The following is a 17,921-nucleotide window of genomic DNA, read 5'->3' on the forward strand; positions in this document are numbered from 1 at the left end:
AGATTTTTATTAGTGGGACACCAGAAGGCTAGGGTCGTTAACTCTTTTTATGAAGGGTACTATGCTGTCATGTGTGATCATGCTATAAAAATACAGGCATTTTATTTGCTGTTTAAAAGGGAGTGAGTTAGAGGTTTTTTAAAATTCATCTTTTGGGCTTTTTCCGTTATTACATAGTGAAGAGGAAGCAATAAAGAGACAGGGAGCCACCGAGGGCTAACAGGTCAGAGTGGAACCCGAGCTACTGCATTTAGCTTTGCAGCATATTTTACATCTTACATAATCTATTCAGACTTCATTATACATCATAATTCTGAGGAAATAATATTGGTCACCAGGCTAGCAGCATAACTCTGTGGATAGCAGTTTGGGTCCAGTGATGTAAAATAATCACATACATGCAGGTGCAGAGGTGAATCCTCCTGACTCTTGAACTTTTCCTGTAGTACTGCCATAAAGGGAAATACTTTGACTTTAGTTATAACTCTGCAGGTCACTTTTAATCATCTGTTCAAAATTTTTGATTCTCCAACGCTCTGTTTAGCTAAATATTACCATATTGGAATGATGACAATAGCCTTAAGCTAAGTTTCATCAAAGTACATCCGCATTGATGTTCAGCAGCCTTTATATGACTTCATGTGTACCACTGAGACAAGTTTGGCCATTTCAAACAAAACAGGGTTTGTCTTTTCTTTGTGATTTCATTTTTTGTGTGCTTTTCTTGATGTTGCATGAAGGGAAAATCATGAATCTATTTTGTTTTTGTGAAGTTAAGCAGTCTTATTACCATTTGAATGCAGTTCAATGAGTATGTAAATGAATAAGTGAATACGTCACAGGTAAAAGCCACTTCAGTACGTACAACAGGGGGAAAATGAGTCAACCTTCAAAGGCACTTTTGCTTTTTTTTTTCTTTTTTTTTCAAGCAGTAAGTGAAGGCATCACTGTTCATTTTTGATGTGGTTTAGGCTGCCTTCAGATCAGTAACACATTCAGCCCTTTACTAGGTGGAACTGTCACTTTCAGTTCAGAACAGAACTAGTCTGCACCTGCACTGCACAGGAGCTTAATAACTCAGCAGCAGGCTATTTACATCAGACTTATTAGATTGTTTCTGTCGCTTTCACAGTCTTTAAATAGACAATGAAGACAAAAATGCAGCATACTGTGTGTCTTTGTGGAGCAACCAATGGCGCTCTCAGCCACTAGTTAGTGGTGCTCCACTGATAAAATCAACCGAGTAATCAAGTGGCAAATATAAGTATGTGAGTATGCTAGTATGAGTTGAGGTTTATTGATAAAATAATTAATGTAGGAAACACCTATATTCACATATTGACCAAGTATATTCCTGATATTCATCATTTCTCTCTTCCCTCTTACCTGAAATGCATGGGGTGTGTCGTCCACACAGTAAACCCTGAGGGTGAAGCCCAGAGAGTTGCTGGCATCCGGACTACCAAACACAGCCAGCCTCAGACGCTTGCCTGCCTCCTGATTCAGCGGCTCCCCCACCAGAGCGTAGCGACCTGGATGCTCCAACAGCACATGGCACTTCTGGGCCTCCAGCAGACAGTAACAGGAGGTGCTCTCCTCATCTACAGACATCACTTCCTTTGGTGGTAGGGACACAAAAGGAGACTAATTTAGGTCCAGGATTAAATGTAATATGCTTTTCCTTATTTCGGTTATATTATGCATATATGTACACACGATCCGCTGCATTGGTGAATACTCATATTAAACACGGCCAGATTTTCAAACATTGATATTTGCATATCTTCAAGTAAGCCCCGTGAGCCAAATGCTCTGGCTACAGAATGTTTGAACACTCCAAGTCAGACAGGTTTTTTTGACTCTTGGCTCCGTATGATGTCAATGAGAGCAGATAGCTCTGGCTGTGAGAAGAAGCTTCACCCACCTGCTGCTCAAACCCTCTGTTTGCAAGGGGCAGTCAGTCGGAAAAAAGCTCGCTTAAAGGAAAAGTGGAGGGAGCTAAAACAGCTTGTTTCAGACAGAGGATTAACTGAGGGGCTGCAACGAGGCACAGTATAAGTTAAATAAGTTTATTTTAAGCTGTCAGTCATGCAGAGAAACTCTAGTTGAGTCCAAGGATAAAATTATGGAGGTGTTAAATAAAACGACTTCAGTGGCTTAGTAGTTAAACATAAGAACACTGTAATTTTGGAATTCTGTCATACTCATGATTTTTGATGCATCCTGAGTGATACTGGACTTTTCTGGGGTTTCAGGAGGTTAAAAAAATTCTAATGTGTCTGTCCAGTACAGTCTCCTTTTTATTTTTTCTCTCTGTTGGCACGCACCTGCCTTCAGCGACGCATCTTTCGATAGCTTCATTTTGAACAATGTGTCTGCTGACAAATTAAATCTATATAAATGTCACGAGGCCTGAAAGGACCCGGCTGGTAGCGCGTCACAGACCCCCAAGGTCAAGCAAAGGTCTTAGTGGCTCCAGGGCATAGTGTATCTGTCTGATGCTCTTAAATTACTCTCAGCTTTTCAGTAATGCATTTCACTTGTTAATGTGAAGACACCACTTGACTCTGCATCACTGTGCTCAGCTGTGCTGCAATCATGCATGCTATATGTTCTTTAGTAGTGCTGACTGTAATGCACTTAACTGCTTTAAAAACCTGCTTTAAGTTTACGATGAAACTAAAACCTTAACCATATCCTGCCTGTATTGGCATGATTAAGGCAATAGTTGTAAGCCGATTGTTTGGACATTATCTTATTGGCCACCATTTCCTGTAGAAAATAAAGACAAATAAAGACTTTGAATGGTCATGCAGTTAACCAACAATTCACAGGAGCCACTGATCAGCGTTTTTGCATTGCTGTTAGGCATTTTATTAAGACACTTCGCAGACAGTAACTTGGAATCTCTCCCTCGTACATAGACTTAAACAGGACCAGGAGCTGTGCAAAGCTGAAAGACGGCCAAATGAATAATGACACATCTCACTAAACAGATGGGGATACAGTAACACTGACAAAACGGATTAGCGGGGCGCAGTTGTATCCAACGGCCAATTGCTACTCATCTTGTGCTCAATTCTCCCTAAATCACCTTTGGAACATAACTGTGACCCACAGGTCCCCTCTGCATATGGCCTGGCTGAGGCATATAAAGCAATGTAGGGTAATTTAGTGTCCCATAGCTTCCTAAACCTGCCCCATTAGCGCTGGAGCAGACATGAAGGATCTCCATGACATAGCTCATCCCCGCCAGGCAGCCAGGGAGAAATGATAGAGTCAAAATCTAGTGTACCAAAGTGCAGACTTTAATGGGAATGGCACTGAGAGGCAGACACAGTGAAAAAGAGGCAGAGGTGGAAGAAGGAAAGAGAGAAAGAAAGAGTGGAAGAGGAACCTCCATCTCCCATTATATCACTAATTCCAGAGATTAGGTTTTGAGTAAGCATCCTGTCTGAGATAAAGGCCTCATTATTTCTCAGTGACAGAGATGGTCCACAGCTTTACATTCAAAGAATCTCTCTGCCGTTCTGCCAGAGCCTACCTCCCCCTTTCTGTCTGTTCCGTCCTTTCTCTTCTTTTCTCTCCTCTCTGTTGACATATAGCTCCCACCAGTGATAGGTCTTTTGATAGCTTCCTTTTGAGAAATGTGTGTGCTGACAAATTACATCTGTGTAAATGTCACGCAGAGTGAAAGGACCCGGCTGGTAGAGAGTCACAGACCCCCAAGGTCAAGCAAACTTGGTGGCTCCGGGGTCGCTTCGCCTCAATGAGGTTCTTAGAGGTTTTTGATGAGGTTAGTTAAACATTAAAAAGATCTTAGAAAAGATCTCCGATGTGTGTACTCTGCCAAGAAAACACAAGAAAATGAATAGAGGGTGTTTGGAGTGGAGGTGGATGTCTGAGTGTTCTTCTGTGGGTCTGTGAAGTAGCTCTATAGGGTGGAGTGGAAGGGCTTTTCAGAGGGGTTATTACACTGAAAGACCCAAATAAATGGAAAAAAAATCCAAAAAGTAGGAATCACAGGAATAACGCATTTAGAGCAGCAACGTCTTAAATCTTTTAAAAAACACCCTTGCTGGTTTTTATCTGGTTTTGACCTCACGTTGAGGTATCTGTCTTACATCCAAAAGAAATGTCAGACCAAATGCAAATGACGCATGAGGTAGAGCTTGAAAGGCTAAATTTTATGCAGAATGACAAATCTAAGCTGGCAACCCTGAAATCAGCTCCTTGCCTGCATGACTACAGTTCAGGATGAAAATTTTCATCAAAGTAGGTCGAAGCAGTTTATCTGATCCTATTGATATTCTGGGCACTAGTGAGAGATGTGTGCTTGTACTTGTTAGCGTTCTGCACCTATGCCACAGGAGGAAATTCAAACATGTTAACTACAGGTGAAGGGTAGCAGAATTTGCTCACCTCCCACTTGTTGTCTTGGATGTGTCTCTTTAGGCGGATGGTCCAATTATCAGCAGCAACTTCTGCACAATGGGCTATGGTCATGGCTATTGGATAGGAGAGGTCAAGGCCTGGTGGGCCGTAAGTCACTGCAGGGCTCAAAAAGATCTCTGGCCCATCCTCGGACACAGTACTGTAGAGGTAGAGAATCATATCATTAGAAAACATTTATGGTAAACTTCATGTTTGATCTGTAGTCGTGTTAATGAAGCTGGATGGGTTCGTTACAAGTTTTTTAACAAAAACATGAATCACTGCTTCAACAAGCTTTCAGAGTGTGACCCTTTCCTATGAACAAAGTAAACTCAAATCCTTGGACACTCATAATGAATCAATTGCTGACTAGCTGACACACAGACACACAGATAGAGGGAGATTAAAGCACCAAGACTAATGGACAGTGAGGCTGGGGAGGACAGGCTTTAGCACAGTGCGTGTAAGCTTTGTGGGTCGATGGAGCTTATGAAGCCTGCTCAGGCCAGTCCGGTGACAGATGAGCCAGGCCAAGCTGCTCTTGGCCAGGAGCCCAATCTTGGCTGGAAGCCCCGAAGACTGAGAGTAATCAATGGGACCACCATCAGTCATGCAGCTGCCCTGGGTGGACACCTCACATACACAGGACACGATATTGGTGCTGTTGTCACAGGCACAGCATGGATATTTCTCAGGGTCATTAATACAGCTGCAGCGGGGAGTGACCATGACAAGCCAACACAGATGCATTAATGTGTAAGGCGTGAATGGGGCACCACACATCTGTACAAATATGGAAAACACCAACACACACTGAAAGTACAATTTCTATGGACGGCGCCTCTCATGTAAACGCATGAGCTACAATGGCCCTCGAGTGCAAAACACTACGTCAAAAAAACAAAACACAACAACGGAACAGAAAACACAAGATACATGTGACAAAATATGGGTGCCTGTCGGTGTATACCCCTCAGTCTTTTAGTAGATGCATGTATGGTATACAGCTGAAAATCCTTTGTGATTCCCAGAAAAGCTAACCTCTGACCTTCACCTTGAGGTCATCTGGGATTTTTAGTAGATGCATCTATGGGATGAATTTGAAAGTCTTTTGTCGCCTTGTTCTTGAGATATTCACACACTTGGGTGTCCATGCAGCCTGCCCAGCGACAATACCTACAATTTTTTGGCCAAAGGGTAAAAAAATGATTTCGTTTTTGAAATGTTGTTGAATTTTGTCAATTTTTTTGTTGTTATTGTGTTTTGTGTGTAATGTAGTTTTCGATCTTAGCAGCCCCCGACTCGTGTATAACTAAGCAGAAAGGTACGCCCAAATTATATTCTGATTGTGAGCAAATATTTTTACAAAGTCTTTTTTAGAAGCAGGTCTTGGCACTTGGCAGGCTTCTTGAGGTATTTATTATTATCTAAATTTGAAGTGTAAATCTACTTTCACGCATGTTTGCTTCACATGTTTGATTTTTTACACCAGATGCCTTCCTGACTCAACCCCAGCGGATCTCCTCTTGGGATCAAACCTGTGACTTTTTGCTTGTGAGGCAAATGTGTCAATGACTACACTAATATAAGTTGTCCCCCCAGACAGCATGTAAATGATCATGAATCATATCTGAGGTTTAATAAATTTTTGTTCCCCCTGAAAGTTATGCTTCCACTACTATCTCTGCTGTTGTAGAAATCTGCTACATTAATTCAGGATTCTCTGAGCGTCATGCCCCCCTCACACAGCGTCTCTGATTTTTAGGATGCGGCTCATACTTTTGCTGACACATTCACAGTAAATGTCAGTGCAGCGTTAAAAAAAAAACACCAAAAAACAAAAACCTCACTAGATATCATACAGTCAGTCTTGTTTCCCCAGTAACCAGATTTTCTCAACACAAAATGCACTTTTAATTTTCAAAGGGTGCTCTTGATTGTAGCTATTGCCTGACACAGAAGATGATGATGTCATGGCACTTCAGAAAACATCTATTACTTTTCTTTTTGCAACATTTAACTGTCAGCGGCATTGCAAAGTTGAAGCTGACTTCTCATTTTTAAGTGTTAAGCGTATGCACTGTTAGCAAGTAAAGTTATAATGAGCATAATTTAAGCCACAGAAACAACATGTAAATTTAGTTTTGACAAATTTAATTCAAAAAACAGCACCTGAGTTGGAGGAGGATTGTTTTTTTGTTTCTTTTTTAGTTTTCCAGCCCGTTCAGCAAATTACCTGTAAGATCAACCTTTTTATGACTATAACAGAAGTGGGAAGGCGAGGCATGGTGTAAGATGGTGTGTATATGTCCCTGCATGCAGACAGGGTAGATGCATGATGTGTGGTTGAGACTGTTCACCTCCTGTTATATTAACAGTTTCTGGTGCAGAGTGATGTGTGAAGCTTTTTTTCAACCCTCTCCATTATGCTGTTACCAATCAACACTAAAAAATTAAAAGAGGTTATGATCTGGGGTCTAAAAATAAAATCACACATCGCAGTAGCACCTTGGCCTGCAGCTGCACTTTCGTGCTAATCAGCCCTTAGCTATGAGGAAACCAAGGTTGCCTACTGCTGAGACTATGGTAATTATCTGGATTGCCTGCGAGCAAAGATTAAAGATGGTTATTTAGCAACTCTGATTGTTTATATGCGAACAAAGAAATATCATTCCAGGATGATGGTTGAAGTGTATTTTAACAGTGGAGCCTTGTCTCATATATGCAGAAAACACATCACACTTCTCTTCCCGTTTTTTGGGGTTTCAACAAAACAACATCCAGTGTAATGCATCTTTTTTTTTTCTCAGGTCACACTTGCAAATCATATTTTCACAATTCCTTGTTAGTGTTTGACAGTCTTTCTTTCAAGCTGTCACAGCCGCATGGCGTTTGACGGAATTGCAGAAACAGAAGTGTCCTCATTAGCTGGAATTTTAGCTAAGGGGGGCACTCTGTGGAAAATACAAGCAAGTTGTTATCGGATCATGCAGATTATTTTTGTTATAGCCAGAAAAAGTATTTGTGGTAAAAATCTAAAATTAAAGCTATGCAATGGCTGCATGTATACCTAGTGTGCAGTGTTAGTGCAGTTTTACAAAATGATTTTTATGTTTTTTTCCCACATCTACAGTAATATTTCTCACTATAAGACCATCAGATGTTTAAGGTCGGAAGCCAAGTGACAAGTCACAGGGTAAGGAAAAGGATCTTAAAGTTTTATAGAAAAATATATAACAAAAGGCACTGCTGGAAGGAAGCAGGAAACTCCACACTGAAGATTAGAAGAAGCAGGAACAAAGGTAAGTAACACAGTGATGTGACAAAAACACACAGACAAAACGCACAACATGGGAAAAGTGGTAATAAAGCACAGGTGAACTCAATTAGGCACTAATGAGGGCGGAAAGAGATCTAAGGGAGGATGTGAAAATAATAAACCTAATGATGAAAAATTAAATGAAAATTAAATACAAGGATGTAATTTAGGCTAACAAACAAGATGAAGCAGAGAAAGGAAGGAAAAAGGAAAAGACTCAGAAACCAGAGAAAAGTCAACCAGAATGGCAGTGTGTAGTAGCTCATCCAGTTCACAGGTTACTGCACCAAAAAATGACAAATATGACTCAGACCTCGACACAATCTTAGCCCTTCGATAAAAACCCTGTAGGTGACCACGGTTTGCAAGTTAGCCAAACTTGGACGATGACATCTTGCCAAGGCATCAAGTTCATCAGGATGTAAAATTAAGGTAACAATGGAAGCCATGACAAAGACTTCAAGATTTAAGGTAATGTGAATTCTCCGTTAATATTTTGTGCAATGTAAGTGTTTCATATTAATGCCAGAAAATGTAAAAACTTAAAAAATTACGCTTTTTTCTAACCCCCACTCTCATTAGAATAGTTTTCATCAGCTTTACCACAATTACTCATTGTCAGAGTCAGTGTGAAAAATACAAAGGTTAAAATCCTAAAATCCACATTTCCATCATGCATTAATATTTTTAATGCATGATGGAAAGAAGGAAGGGGGAAGAATCATTAGGGAGGTCTGACGGTGAGTTTTGTGGGTCGGGCAGGTTAGATAGGCACTGGTAGATCGACTCAACCAAAAACAAGTGCCAATCAAATTTTAAAGTTTGTGTAGTCTGATATAACTGACACCACAGAGCAATAACTGCCTGCCTCGTAAATATGCTTGAAACTTTTGCAAGATGCAGAGTATCCGGTGTATTTTGTCCTTGGACAACTCGCTGTCCCCTGCTGAGCTGAAGAAGATCACACACAAAACAACCTCGTGAAGCCCAGAGGATGGATGGCAGCTCTCGCGAACACATGAAACTGAGCCCCAGCTGATCGATTCCTATTCTTTGCAGAGGAAAGCATCGTCTTATGTAGATGGCTAAGGTTTGAATGGGGAGAAAGCATCCAATTTCTCCCCTGGACTCTGTGGCTGTCAGAAGATAGGCTTTGAGTGACAGCTCAGTGGTGCACGGCTCCTGCAGCTTCTTAAGCGGCAGCCAGAGAAGTAAACAGCATTGGGCTTATCAGAGCAAAGCAGGAGCTTGGAGGGCAACAGTCTGGCTGAATTGGGGAGACTTAAGGCGGGGGAGTGTGCAACCAGTCTGCTAACTGAGCTCTGTGCCACAACCTATATGTGACCTTTGATATGCTTCCTCTCCCACGTGACCCCAGGCACTAAATGGGTGGGTGGAAGTGAGGTGAAAAGACAGCTGATATTTAGATGTCACTTATGATTCCCCCTTGGACGTAGAAATCCAATTTCATGGAGAAGCACTGGTGGTTAGCGGTGTGGTTGGGGTGACAGCTAGCTAGCAGGGCTTCACGCAGTCATACTGACATGTTGATACTGTCTGCTGTGAATCAAGAGCATGTCCAAACACTGACATCTGGTTGTCAGATAGCTTTCAAAGCTCTGCTGCATGGAATCCAAAGGTATTACAGCCCTTTTGCACAGAGTTATTATCTATCAAGCCCATTTTTTCCTCAAGTGATAGCTTTGCGAGAAACAAGAAAGTTACAGAAATAGATTTCTGCTTGCAGGAAATATTCACCCAAATTCTGACACATACCCATGCCCTATCTCTCTGCCTAATCAATATAACCCATCATCATGACATCACTAAGTTCATCACTCTTACCAGTCAAAATGGGGAGAGATATTGTCACAGTTACGTCTGCAAACACAAAACGGTCGACTAGATTCACGGAGTGTATCTTCTTCTGCTATGACAGTTGCTTAAGGCAGTAATGCAATCTGTCTACAGCTGCCAATGTATTTTGTGACACACCATGTCCTCCCCTGTAGTGTCTGTGAGATGAGCAAGGACCGCATGCTGTGTGGGAATATGTGCATGTGCATGTGTACACTACATGTCACAGCGTAGCCTTCATAAGAAAGGTTTTGTGTTTGTCTTTGTGTTTGTGGCGCTCATTCGGCAAAGGGAGGAGGAGGAGGAGACAAGGTGGCAGGATGAGGGATGAGGAATGCGTTGTTGAAGGATTAAAAGAGAGCAGACTAGGAAGCAGACAGCACCACCTCAGTGAGAGTCCCTCACCTGCTGTCCTCCTGGTTGATGCTCATGTACATCTCCCAGGTAGTGTCTTCTGCAATCCCCCCGTGAGGCACCAGCAGGCTAATACCTGCAGAGAAGGAGGCATGCTGATCAACAAACAAGCAGACATGCACACTTATGACACACACCTGCTCAGCTGTCAGGTCTGTTTAGTGAAGGTGACAGCCAGAGGGGTGACGGGCCCCAGAAAAAGGTCGCCAAAGCAAGTCCCCTTGTGATTCGACGCTGGCAGCGATCTCTTAAGTCACAAGCATGCACAGAAGCAGGCATCACAGACATCCTTTCCTCTTAAACACAAAGACATATGCATAACATTCTACTGTATCATAAACAATTACTGCCAATCTAGCAGTACATAAAGCCCCTCAGGGGACACAATGATGAATGTAGGCCACAAGAAAGAGCTGCCTGCATAATGCAATAGACTGAGCAGCACATTAAATACACTTGTTTATATTTTTTCGGTACGCATTAGGTGCTTTAAAATGTTCCTAAAATGCTTTTAAAAAAATGTAACTTATTTGAGGAAAAAATATTTTTTAGTATTTGTTGTGATCAAAAACATTTTCCATACTTTACAGGCAGGGACCGATTGGCTAAAAATGCTAGTGCTGTTTAACTTCCTCATTTTTGTAAATAATATTTCCATAATCATGTCGCCTACTCAGTATGTGACTTTTTCCCTCATTTTTGCTACAGATCAACTCTGACAAGGTCAAACAACTTAAAAAGTGCAAATGAGAACAACTTGTTTTTACAGTTTCTATCCTCTGTGAATGCTAGCTGAATTTGGAGGAACTGAAGTCGACACATGCTCTTCAGGAGGAAGCTATTGAATGATAATTGCCTCATCGTACACTCACCTGTGTTGGGTACCACAAGCCTGCCTCCAGCATGGCCAAACACTGCAGTTGCTCTGTGCAGAGGCAGGCGGGGAGTCAGAGAGACGTGTGGACTGAAAAGGTTTTTGCCTCTTCTGCCCAGTGTTGTCCCCACTGCAACCCCTCTATAGTCTGGAGCCAGTCCCCTTGGAAATGTCTGAGGGTGGGACATGACGTGGTACTCTGCCCTTTCCGTCACCCCTGAGGATACAGTGAAAGCTCTGTGACATTAGAATTAGCGTAGCTTTAACACATTTTTTCAGGTCCAACAGTCAAACATCCAACAGTAGGAAAACAGCCCTTTAAAGCTTTTTAAAAGCTTGCTCTTGACTGCAAAACCAATCACTCTGAAACTGTTTACTAAACCCCTGCTCTAAACAGTAACTGTCCAGCCATTGCTTAGCGAAAACCTAACTAACAAGTCTCAACAAGCCTGTCACTGTCAAGCTTTTTGCCTCAAGGTAAAAAGTGTATGCCTGGGGCTGTAGTAATTGCAACACTCTGCACTTAAAAGAGGGTGGAGTCTTTCATTTATCCGGAACAAACCCATAAAGACAAGAGCAATGGGGTTTAAATTGTGTGTCTATCTGCTGTAATATAAGGTGGCACAGTCTTCTGATCATCATTAGCAAATTCCGATAGTATGTAGGCTTGCAGCCAAATGGAGATCTGACTTTAATAAGAATATTTTTCTTTATAAAATCACACTAAGTGAAATAAAAATGCTCTTGTTTTTCTACATATGACTGTATTGAACTAAGCATCTACTTTTTATACACTTCTGTCTAAGTTAGGGACCAGTTGTTTTAAAGATCACCTTAATTTTGAATGCTAATCATGCCACCAAAGGAAAAAAAGGCAGCAAGCAGCAATAACAAACAACAACATGAACTGTTGAATGTCTAGTTCGTGATGCACTGAAAGTTGACTTTATTTTTTTAAACTTTCCTAGAGACTGCCTTAGGAAAAAACAGATCCAAAGTAAGATTATCCGTCCTAGTGCATCCACAGAGCCGTTCGCTTCTCTGTGAGACTTGCCCTTTCAAAAGTAACTGAGTACCACAGACATGGACTTTCATAAGAGTTCTGTTTTCTAACCTTTAACCTTAAGATCAGGCAACGGGTCAAGGAATGAGCGCTCAGCCATTAGCTCCTTGTCAATGGAGTCCTGAAAACACATGGGGCTGGTGTAGGTACGTGACACTGTCAGATCAGGTTGCATGGATGAATTAATAAGCAGAGGATTTGCTGAAACACACACAGAGAAAAAGCAAATGTATGTCAGCAATTACCCATGAGAGCCCACATCATCAATAAAAAAACAAAACAACCTGAAGAGAATGTCATCACAAATATGTTTTCTCTGTCCGTGGCTGTTGCTGTAATATAATGAAAAAAAGACATATCTTAGTGTGACTCACTTAGAAGTGACACTGTTATTGATTTTTTCTATTCATTTTCTACTGATAACCCAATTTACAGCTAGCTCCATAGGTTTGAGGACAACACCTCAGTGGATTTTGAATCAAACAATTAAGATGTGACTGAAGTGCAGACTGTGAGCTTTAATTGAAGCATCAACTCTTTAGTTAAGTAATTACAGTGATTTTTTTTATACATATACTCCATTTTGAAAAGCAAAAGTAATTAGACCAAAGTAATTAGATAACTGACTGACAAACCAGGCCAAGCAAGACCTGTTCCCTCAGTTTTTCCAAGACAAATTATGCAGATAAAATAACCGGAGTTGATTTCAAATGCTGAAATTATGTTTGGAACTTTCCAGATTATGCCCTTAAAAGACTTTGATGTAAGTGAAGGCTGTCATTAGGTTGAAAAAAAAAACATATATAACAATTTTTTTGGAGTGCCCAAATCTGGAGTATTATAAAAAACAGCAAAAGGCCTCAAAAAACACAGAAAACATTTAATGTGGATTGTAGAATGCTTTCTATATTTAAGAAAAACCCCTCACAACATTGAACCAAATCAAGAATATTATAGAGGAACCAGGCATCATTGTCCAGGTAAACCAGTTAAAACCACTGGTTTAATCAAGAACAGGAAGGCCAGACTGGAATTTACCAAAAACTCAAAAACAGCCTCCACAGTTCTGAAAAAGAGGAAAAACAAAAAAAAAAACCTTTGTGTAAATAAAGCCAAAATTAACTTGTACAAAAATGATGGGATTAGTAAAGTTTGGAAAAGAAAAGCAAGAGCTGGATGCAATGTTATGAAATGGGCTTGTATGCACATGCTTTAAAGCTACTGAAGACAAAACTGAAGTCAGAGAGACCACAAACAAGCAGCAAGTAAATAACTTATTCAAAAATTCTTAAATCTGCCCCTAAAAAACACCCACCATATTCTAATAGTTAGACTAAAACTGACACTGAAACGATGCAATCTAAACTAAAACTAAACAGAAAACCCTGATCTGACTCTACAATCTAACTGAAAAAAAGAATAAATAACAGAGATTGTTGTCACACTGGTTACTTTTCAGTGCTGTATATAAACCGACTGATTAACACAGATCACAGTTATATGGTTCTGTGTAATATACCTGTATGCCCCAATATTTGGGATAGAGGAAGTATGTCTTATTCTTCTAATGTCTATGTAAGACATTAGAATAATAAGATACTTTAATAGCAATAACTGCAGCATCACACAAAGCAGCATTTGTGATCAATACATGAGCAACAACAATAATACAATGTATCGGCTGTGTTAATGAGTTTAAATAAATGCCCGTGTGAGAAGAATTTCTGTGGACAGTTGAATCAGTCAATGTGACAAGCGATCCAGCTGTGCAGCATGTTGCTGATGTAACTAACGCTGCTTAAAACTGACACTACGGAAGTACGGATTTCTCATATGACAGCTATGGCTCCTTCATTCTCACATCTTCTCTTCGCATCTCTCTCTCTCTCTCACATCCTCGCTGGGAGGAACTAAGAGGAGAAGAGATGAAAGTAAAGAAAGGCGTGCAGAGACAATGCCATAATGAACAGCACCCATTGACAGCTGCTTCAAGCAAGCATTAAATAAGACCTGAAGACACTGAGTACACAGTGTGCGTATCTCCTGATGAGCAAAGTACTGTAAATTGCCCAATAATTCTTAATGGGTGAGCTGTTATTACAGTTACTCATAATGAAAAACGTGACTACGAAAAAGAAATGAAATGATCATGATGAAAAGATAACTGCAGCAGCATACAGCGGGGCACAATGTGCAAGGAGGGGAGGACATGCAGAATGTTATGGAGGCTTGGCTGTTTTAGCGCCTCTAACACAGTGAACAGGGACCAAGATTAAAGCTTTCCCTGCCTCCTGCTGTGTTATCAAAATGAACTTTATTATGCCCTGCTGAGGGCTGCCGCTGTGGCGACCCATAATGCCAGCCTTGCAAAAATATGCCTCAATCTGCAGAGTAAAACACAGCACGCCACGGTGCTCTGATGTTTCTTCGTTTAGTAGCACGGGACCGCAAACGCTCCATTGTGGTGCTCAGCGAAAAAAAAGAGATAGCGATAATAAATTACATTTTTAATTTTGCAGACGTGAATTATTTATTGAGGTTTTGTAATAAAATACAATACCAAAAACTGAGACATTATCTGATAACTTTTCAACTTGGTGTGGAGTGAAGTTGTGGTTCTTAAGAGGAGGCCTGAGTAATAATAGATAAGAGTGAAATTATACATTTGTTTAGAGTGCACAATCTGCTTGTTACCATAGGTTTATTGCTTGCTGAATACCAATGTTTGCAATAAAGTAAAAAATGCAATGCATGTTTTATAGGTTAAGCTGTAAGTTATTGGACATTTATTGCACTACAGCACAGACAGAAAAAAAGCTTGAGATGGCTAAAGCAAACAAACAGATAAACTCAGTTCTGGCCCCTAAAGCCTGTTAATAATTAATGTACATATATCGTACAAATAAATGTATTCAGATTTCATAAAGATGAATAATTACATATACATAGAAAACTGTATGGCGTGCATAGATCTTTGGTGTTATTTACATAGAATTACCCCATTATGTAATTATTCTACTTGCTTTGCAGTAATTTTTTGCCTTTCTGTTGTTAGAATTTTGTCATAAATCACTTTGCAGTATTTCTCTTACAAGGTGTACTAGAAACAACATTTTACATTATTTTTATTTGAATGAAGCAGCAGTTTTGGAAGTTTTCTGCTCTACAGCTCTTAGGTGTTAATACACTTAAATGCTTCATTTAGGATAATAAATTGTTGCTGCCCATCAATCAAATGTTAAAATACGTGACATTGCAGTTGGCTTGTTTAGAAATGTCACGAGGAGAAATCTAACTGGAGATATTTGACCAGAATATACAGTACTATATTTGATAAAACCAAACACCCTAAAATCAGCACAAATACCTCACACCAACTGTCAAGCACGATGGTGGAGGGTGGATGATTTGGGCTTGTTTTGCAGCCACATGGAAGTTTGCAGTTTTTGAGTCAGCTTTGAAGTCCTCTGCAAACTAAAGTATTCTGGCTGGCCTAGTCAAGGTCCAGACCTCAAACCAACTGAAATGCTGCAACAGGACCTTAAGAAAGCTGCATATATACAAGTACCTCCAACAACTAAAAATAATGACATGGTGTAACATGTCATGTGTTGTTCATCAGAGGCTTTATCAACACAAATTTATAACCTGGTGAGGAACAGAGGACTCGGAATTATGTCCTAATATGTAAAACGTTAGAAATGAAAGAGGATGTACTTTCCTTTTTACATGACTGTATGTCTATGTCGTATTCTTTTTCTGTGTTTTGCTTTTACGTGTGTGTTAGAATGGCTATTAATGCCAAATACAACGCCAGCTCTCTGCACTAGCAGGCAAAATTGCAGCTTTAATTTTTAGGGCTTTCTTTGTGGTCTTTTAAACAGCCAAACTAAAATAAAAAAAGGCAATATGCAAAATAAAAACATAAAAACAGGCTATTTTGATGCTCTGGTTTATAATATGACGCACTTTTAATTGCACATCATATTTAACTGTTGTGCATGTTAGCTCCATCTGTGGCAGGGTGGGTGTAGAGGTGTCACAGTTGTTATAAACTGCCTTTTTAAGATCTTAATGCGAAGTCAAGTCCAACAAACCCTTTTAAAAAATATCTTTACATGGAGATGAGGGTCTTTGAGACCCCATAAACATTTTTTACATATTGGAGTTTCTCTGAGTTTCTCTTGAGTTTCCAATTGCATTGGAAACTCAACAAATTAACCACTCAACTTCTGTACACTGATAAGCTAGTTCACATATTGTGCATGCATACAGTAAAATGTCAAAACACCAAAAAAGATTTCCAACACAACATGAATCCTCAATTTTTACAAGGAGCTTTATAAAGGATGCATATTTGGATGTAAAATTAAATTCAGTTGCCTTCTGGAAGAAAACCCCCAAATCCATCCATTCTTTGCTGCTTTTGAAAATTTCACATTTAGATTTTTGTACAAAGTTCCCATTTGGATTCAGTGTTTTATGACACAATTTCGAGGGCAAATTTCTCTGATATTTGAGAGCCACAGTTAATGACTCACCTTGACGAGAGGTCTTGAAGCTGAAGGACTGAAAGCCTCCGGTGAGGGCGGAGGAGTCAATGACATCCACACCGTACTCACTCTGGCTTCTTCGGTAAAGAGTGACAGCGACGATGAGCAATACAACTGTCACCACCCCTGCAGCCAGGCCTGAATACAGGGCAACATCACTGCTGTTCTCCACACCTTGAAATGTCAGAATGATTGAGAAAAAAAAACGTGATTTTGAATATCCAGATGAACACAATCAACTTTTTGGGATTTCCTTATCTGGATGATTGAGCATGCATCAAGACTTCTTATATTTGCTTTCGGAGTCTCTGTGGTTAATTAGGACGCTAGGAGACATTCTCTCCCAAAATAAACTGGAAATCTGTGTTGCTTAGGAGCGCTTTTGTGGAAGTCTCTTAAACCAGGGAAGTCTAACTTGGTTTCATGCTACTTTAGTGAATTTTTTATTTTCATTTCTTTCTATGTTTTACCTCCTGATGCACAGCTTCATTGTTCCATTCCTCAGTGTTAAAGTTACTAATGAGGAACCTTGGAAGGAAGGCGATTATAATCAACCCAGCACCTGACTGTCATTTCAAACACTGCTTGGCTCTGGTGTTGGAGGCGCTCTGTGTTCCACTGGGATAATGTGACAAAACCAATTCATTAAATTAGCTCATCGGCAGCGATTATGCTCTATCTGGTCCCACCAGTATTGCAGCGTCCAACTCCACAAAGCAAACGAATGAGTGGGGAAATAAAGGAGCTGCTAGCTTGTTCTTGAAAGATAATGAGATCTGCACTAAAACAGGACATGCTGAGAAATCCTCTAAGTAGCCTGAAGCTCAAATGAGGAGAAATTGACAAAATATGCAAAGCGGTATTAACAGCTACAGTAGCAGGTTAATTGAGGGCTTGGGAAGTTTTTGGCAGCCTGGTCGCATTCTTTTTCCCATTCCTGACAAACAAGAAGACATAACTATGTGAAAGGACAAGTCAGGAAAACATGGGCAAATTGATTTTTCTCCGTGCAAGCTACGCAGTAGCATTTCCCTACACAGCAATAATGCATAAAGCAGTGGATTTACAGTGGTTAACCGCAAAGAGCTCGAACTGAAACACAATGCCCGATATAATCAAAAATAAGTAGAAGTGTACAGCATTATTAATATAGGAGTGAAACTGAGATAATAATGGCAATAAAAGCTGGGACGTTTGATACAGCTTGTGTTATTTTTACAGAGACTTGGTAACAATCCAAATCAAACAACATACAGCATGTAAACATGCAGAGTGTAAAGAAAACAGCAAAAGTCACAATGCACTTTCTTTAAATACTTCGGAAATGAGATAAGAAGCATCAATGACAAACGTTAGGTTGGGGAAACAAACAGCTAAGCCAAACAACCTTTAGAAATGAATTTAATT

General features: G+C 40.2%; 1 protein-coding gene across 2 annotated transcripts in view; it reads right to left on the bottom strand.

Moving 5' to 3' along the window:
* Nucleotides 1–17,921, bottom strand: part of LOC100697801 (netrin receptor UNC5D) — a 172,989-nt gene that overhangs the window by 14,780 nt on the left and 140,288 nt on the right. For both annotated transcript variants that reach the window (XM_005454484.4, XM_005454485.4), the window contains 6 exons: nucleotides 16,503–16,688; nucleotides 12,013–12,162; nucleotides 10,897–11,115; nucleotides 10,016–10,100; nucleotides 4,423–4,594; nucleotides 1,387–1,617 (listed from right to left, as the gene is read on the bottom strand). In XM_005454484.4, coding sequence (XP_005454541.1) covers nucleotides 1,387–1,617; nucleotides 4,423–4,594; nucleotides 10,016–10,100; nucleotides 10,897–11,115; nucleotides 12,013–12,162; nucleotides 16,503–16,688 — 1,043 coding nt within the window. The remainder of the gene's footprint in view (nucleotides 1–1,386; nucleotides 1,618–4,422; nucleotides 4,595–10,015; nucleotides 10,101–10,896; nucleotides 11,116–12,012; nucleotides 12,163–16,502; nucleotides 16,689–17,921) is intronic.

Source organism: Oreochromis niloticus, linkage group LG7 (assembly GCF_001858045.2).
Source record: "Oreochromis niloticus isolate F11D_XX linkage group LG7, O_niloticus_UMD_NMBU, whole genome shotgun sequence".
NCBI lineage: Eukaryota > Metazoa > Chordata > Actinopteri > Cichliformes > Cichlidae > Oreochromis > Oreochromis niloticus.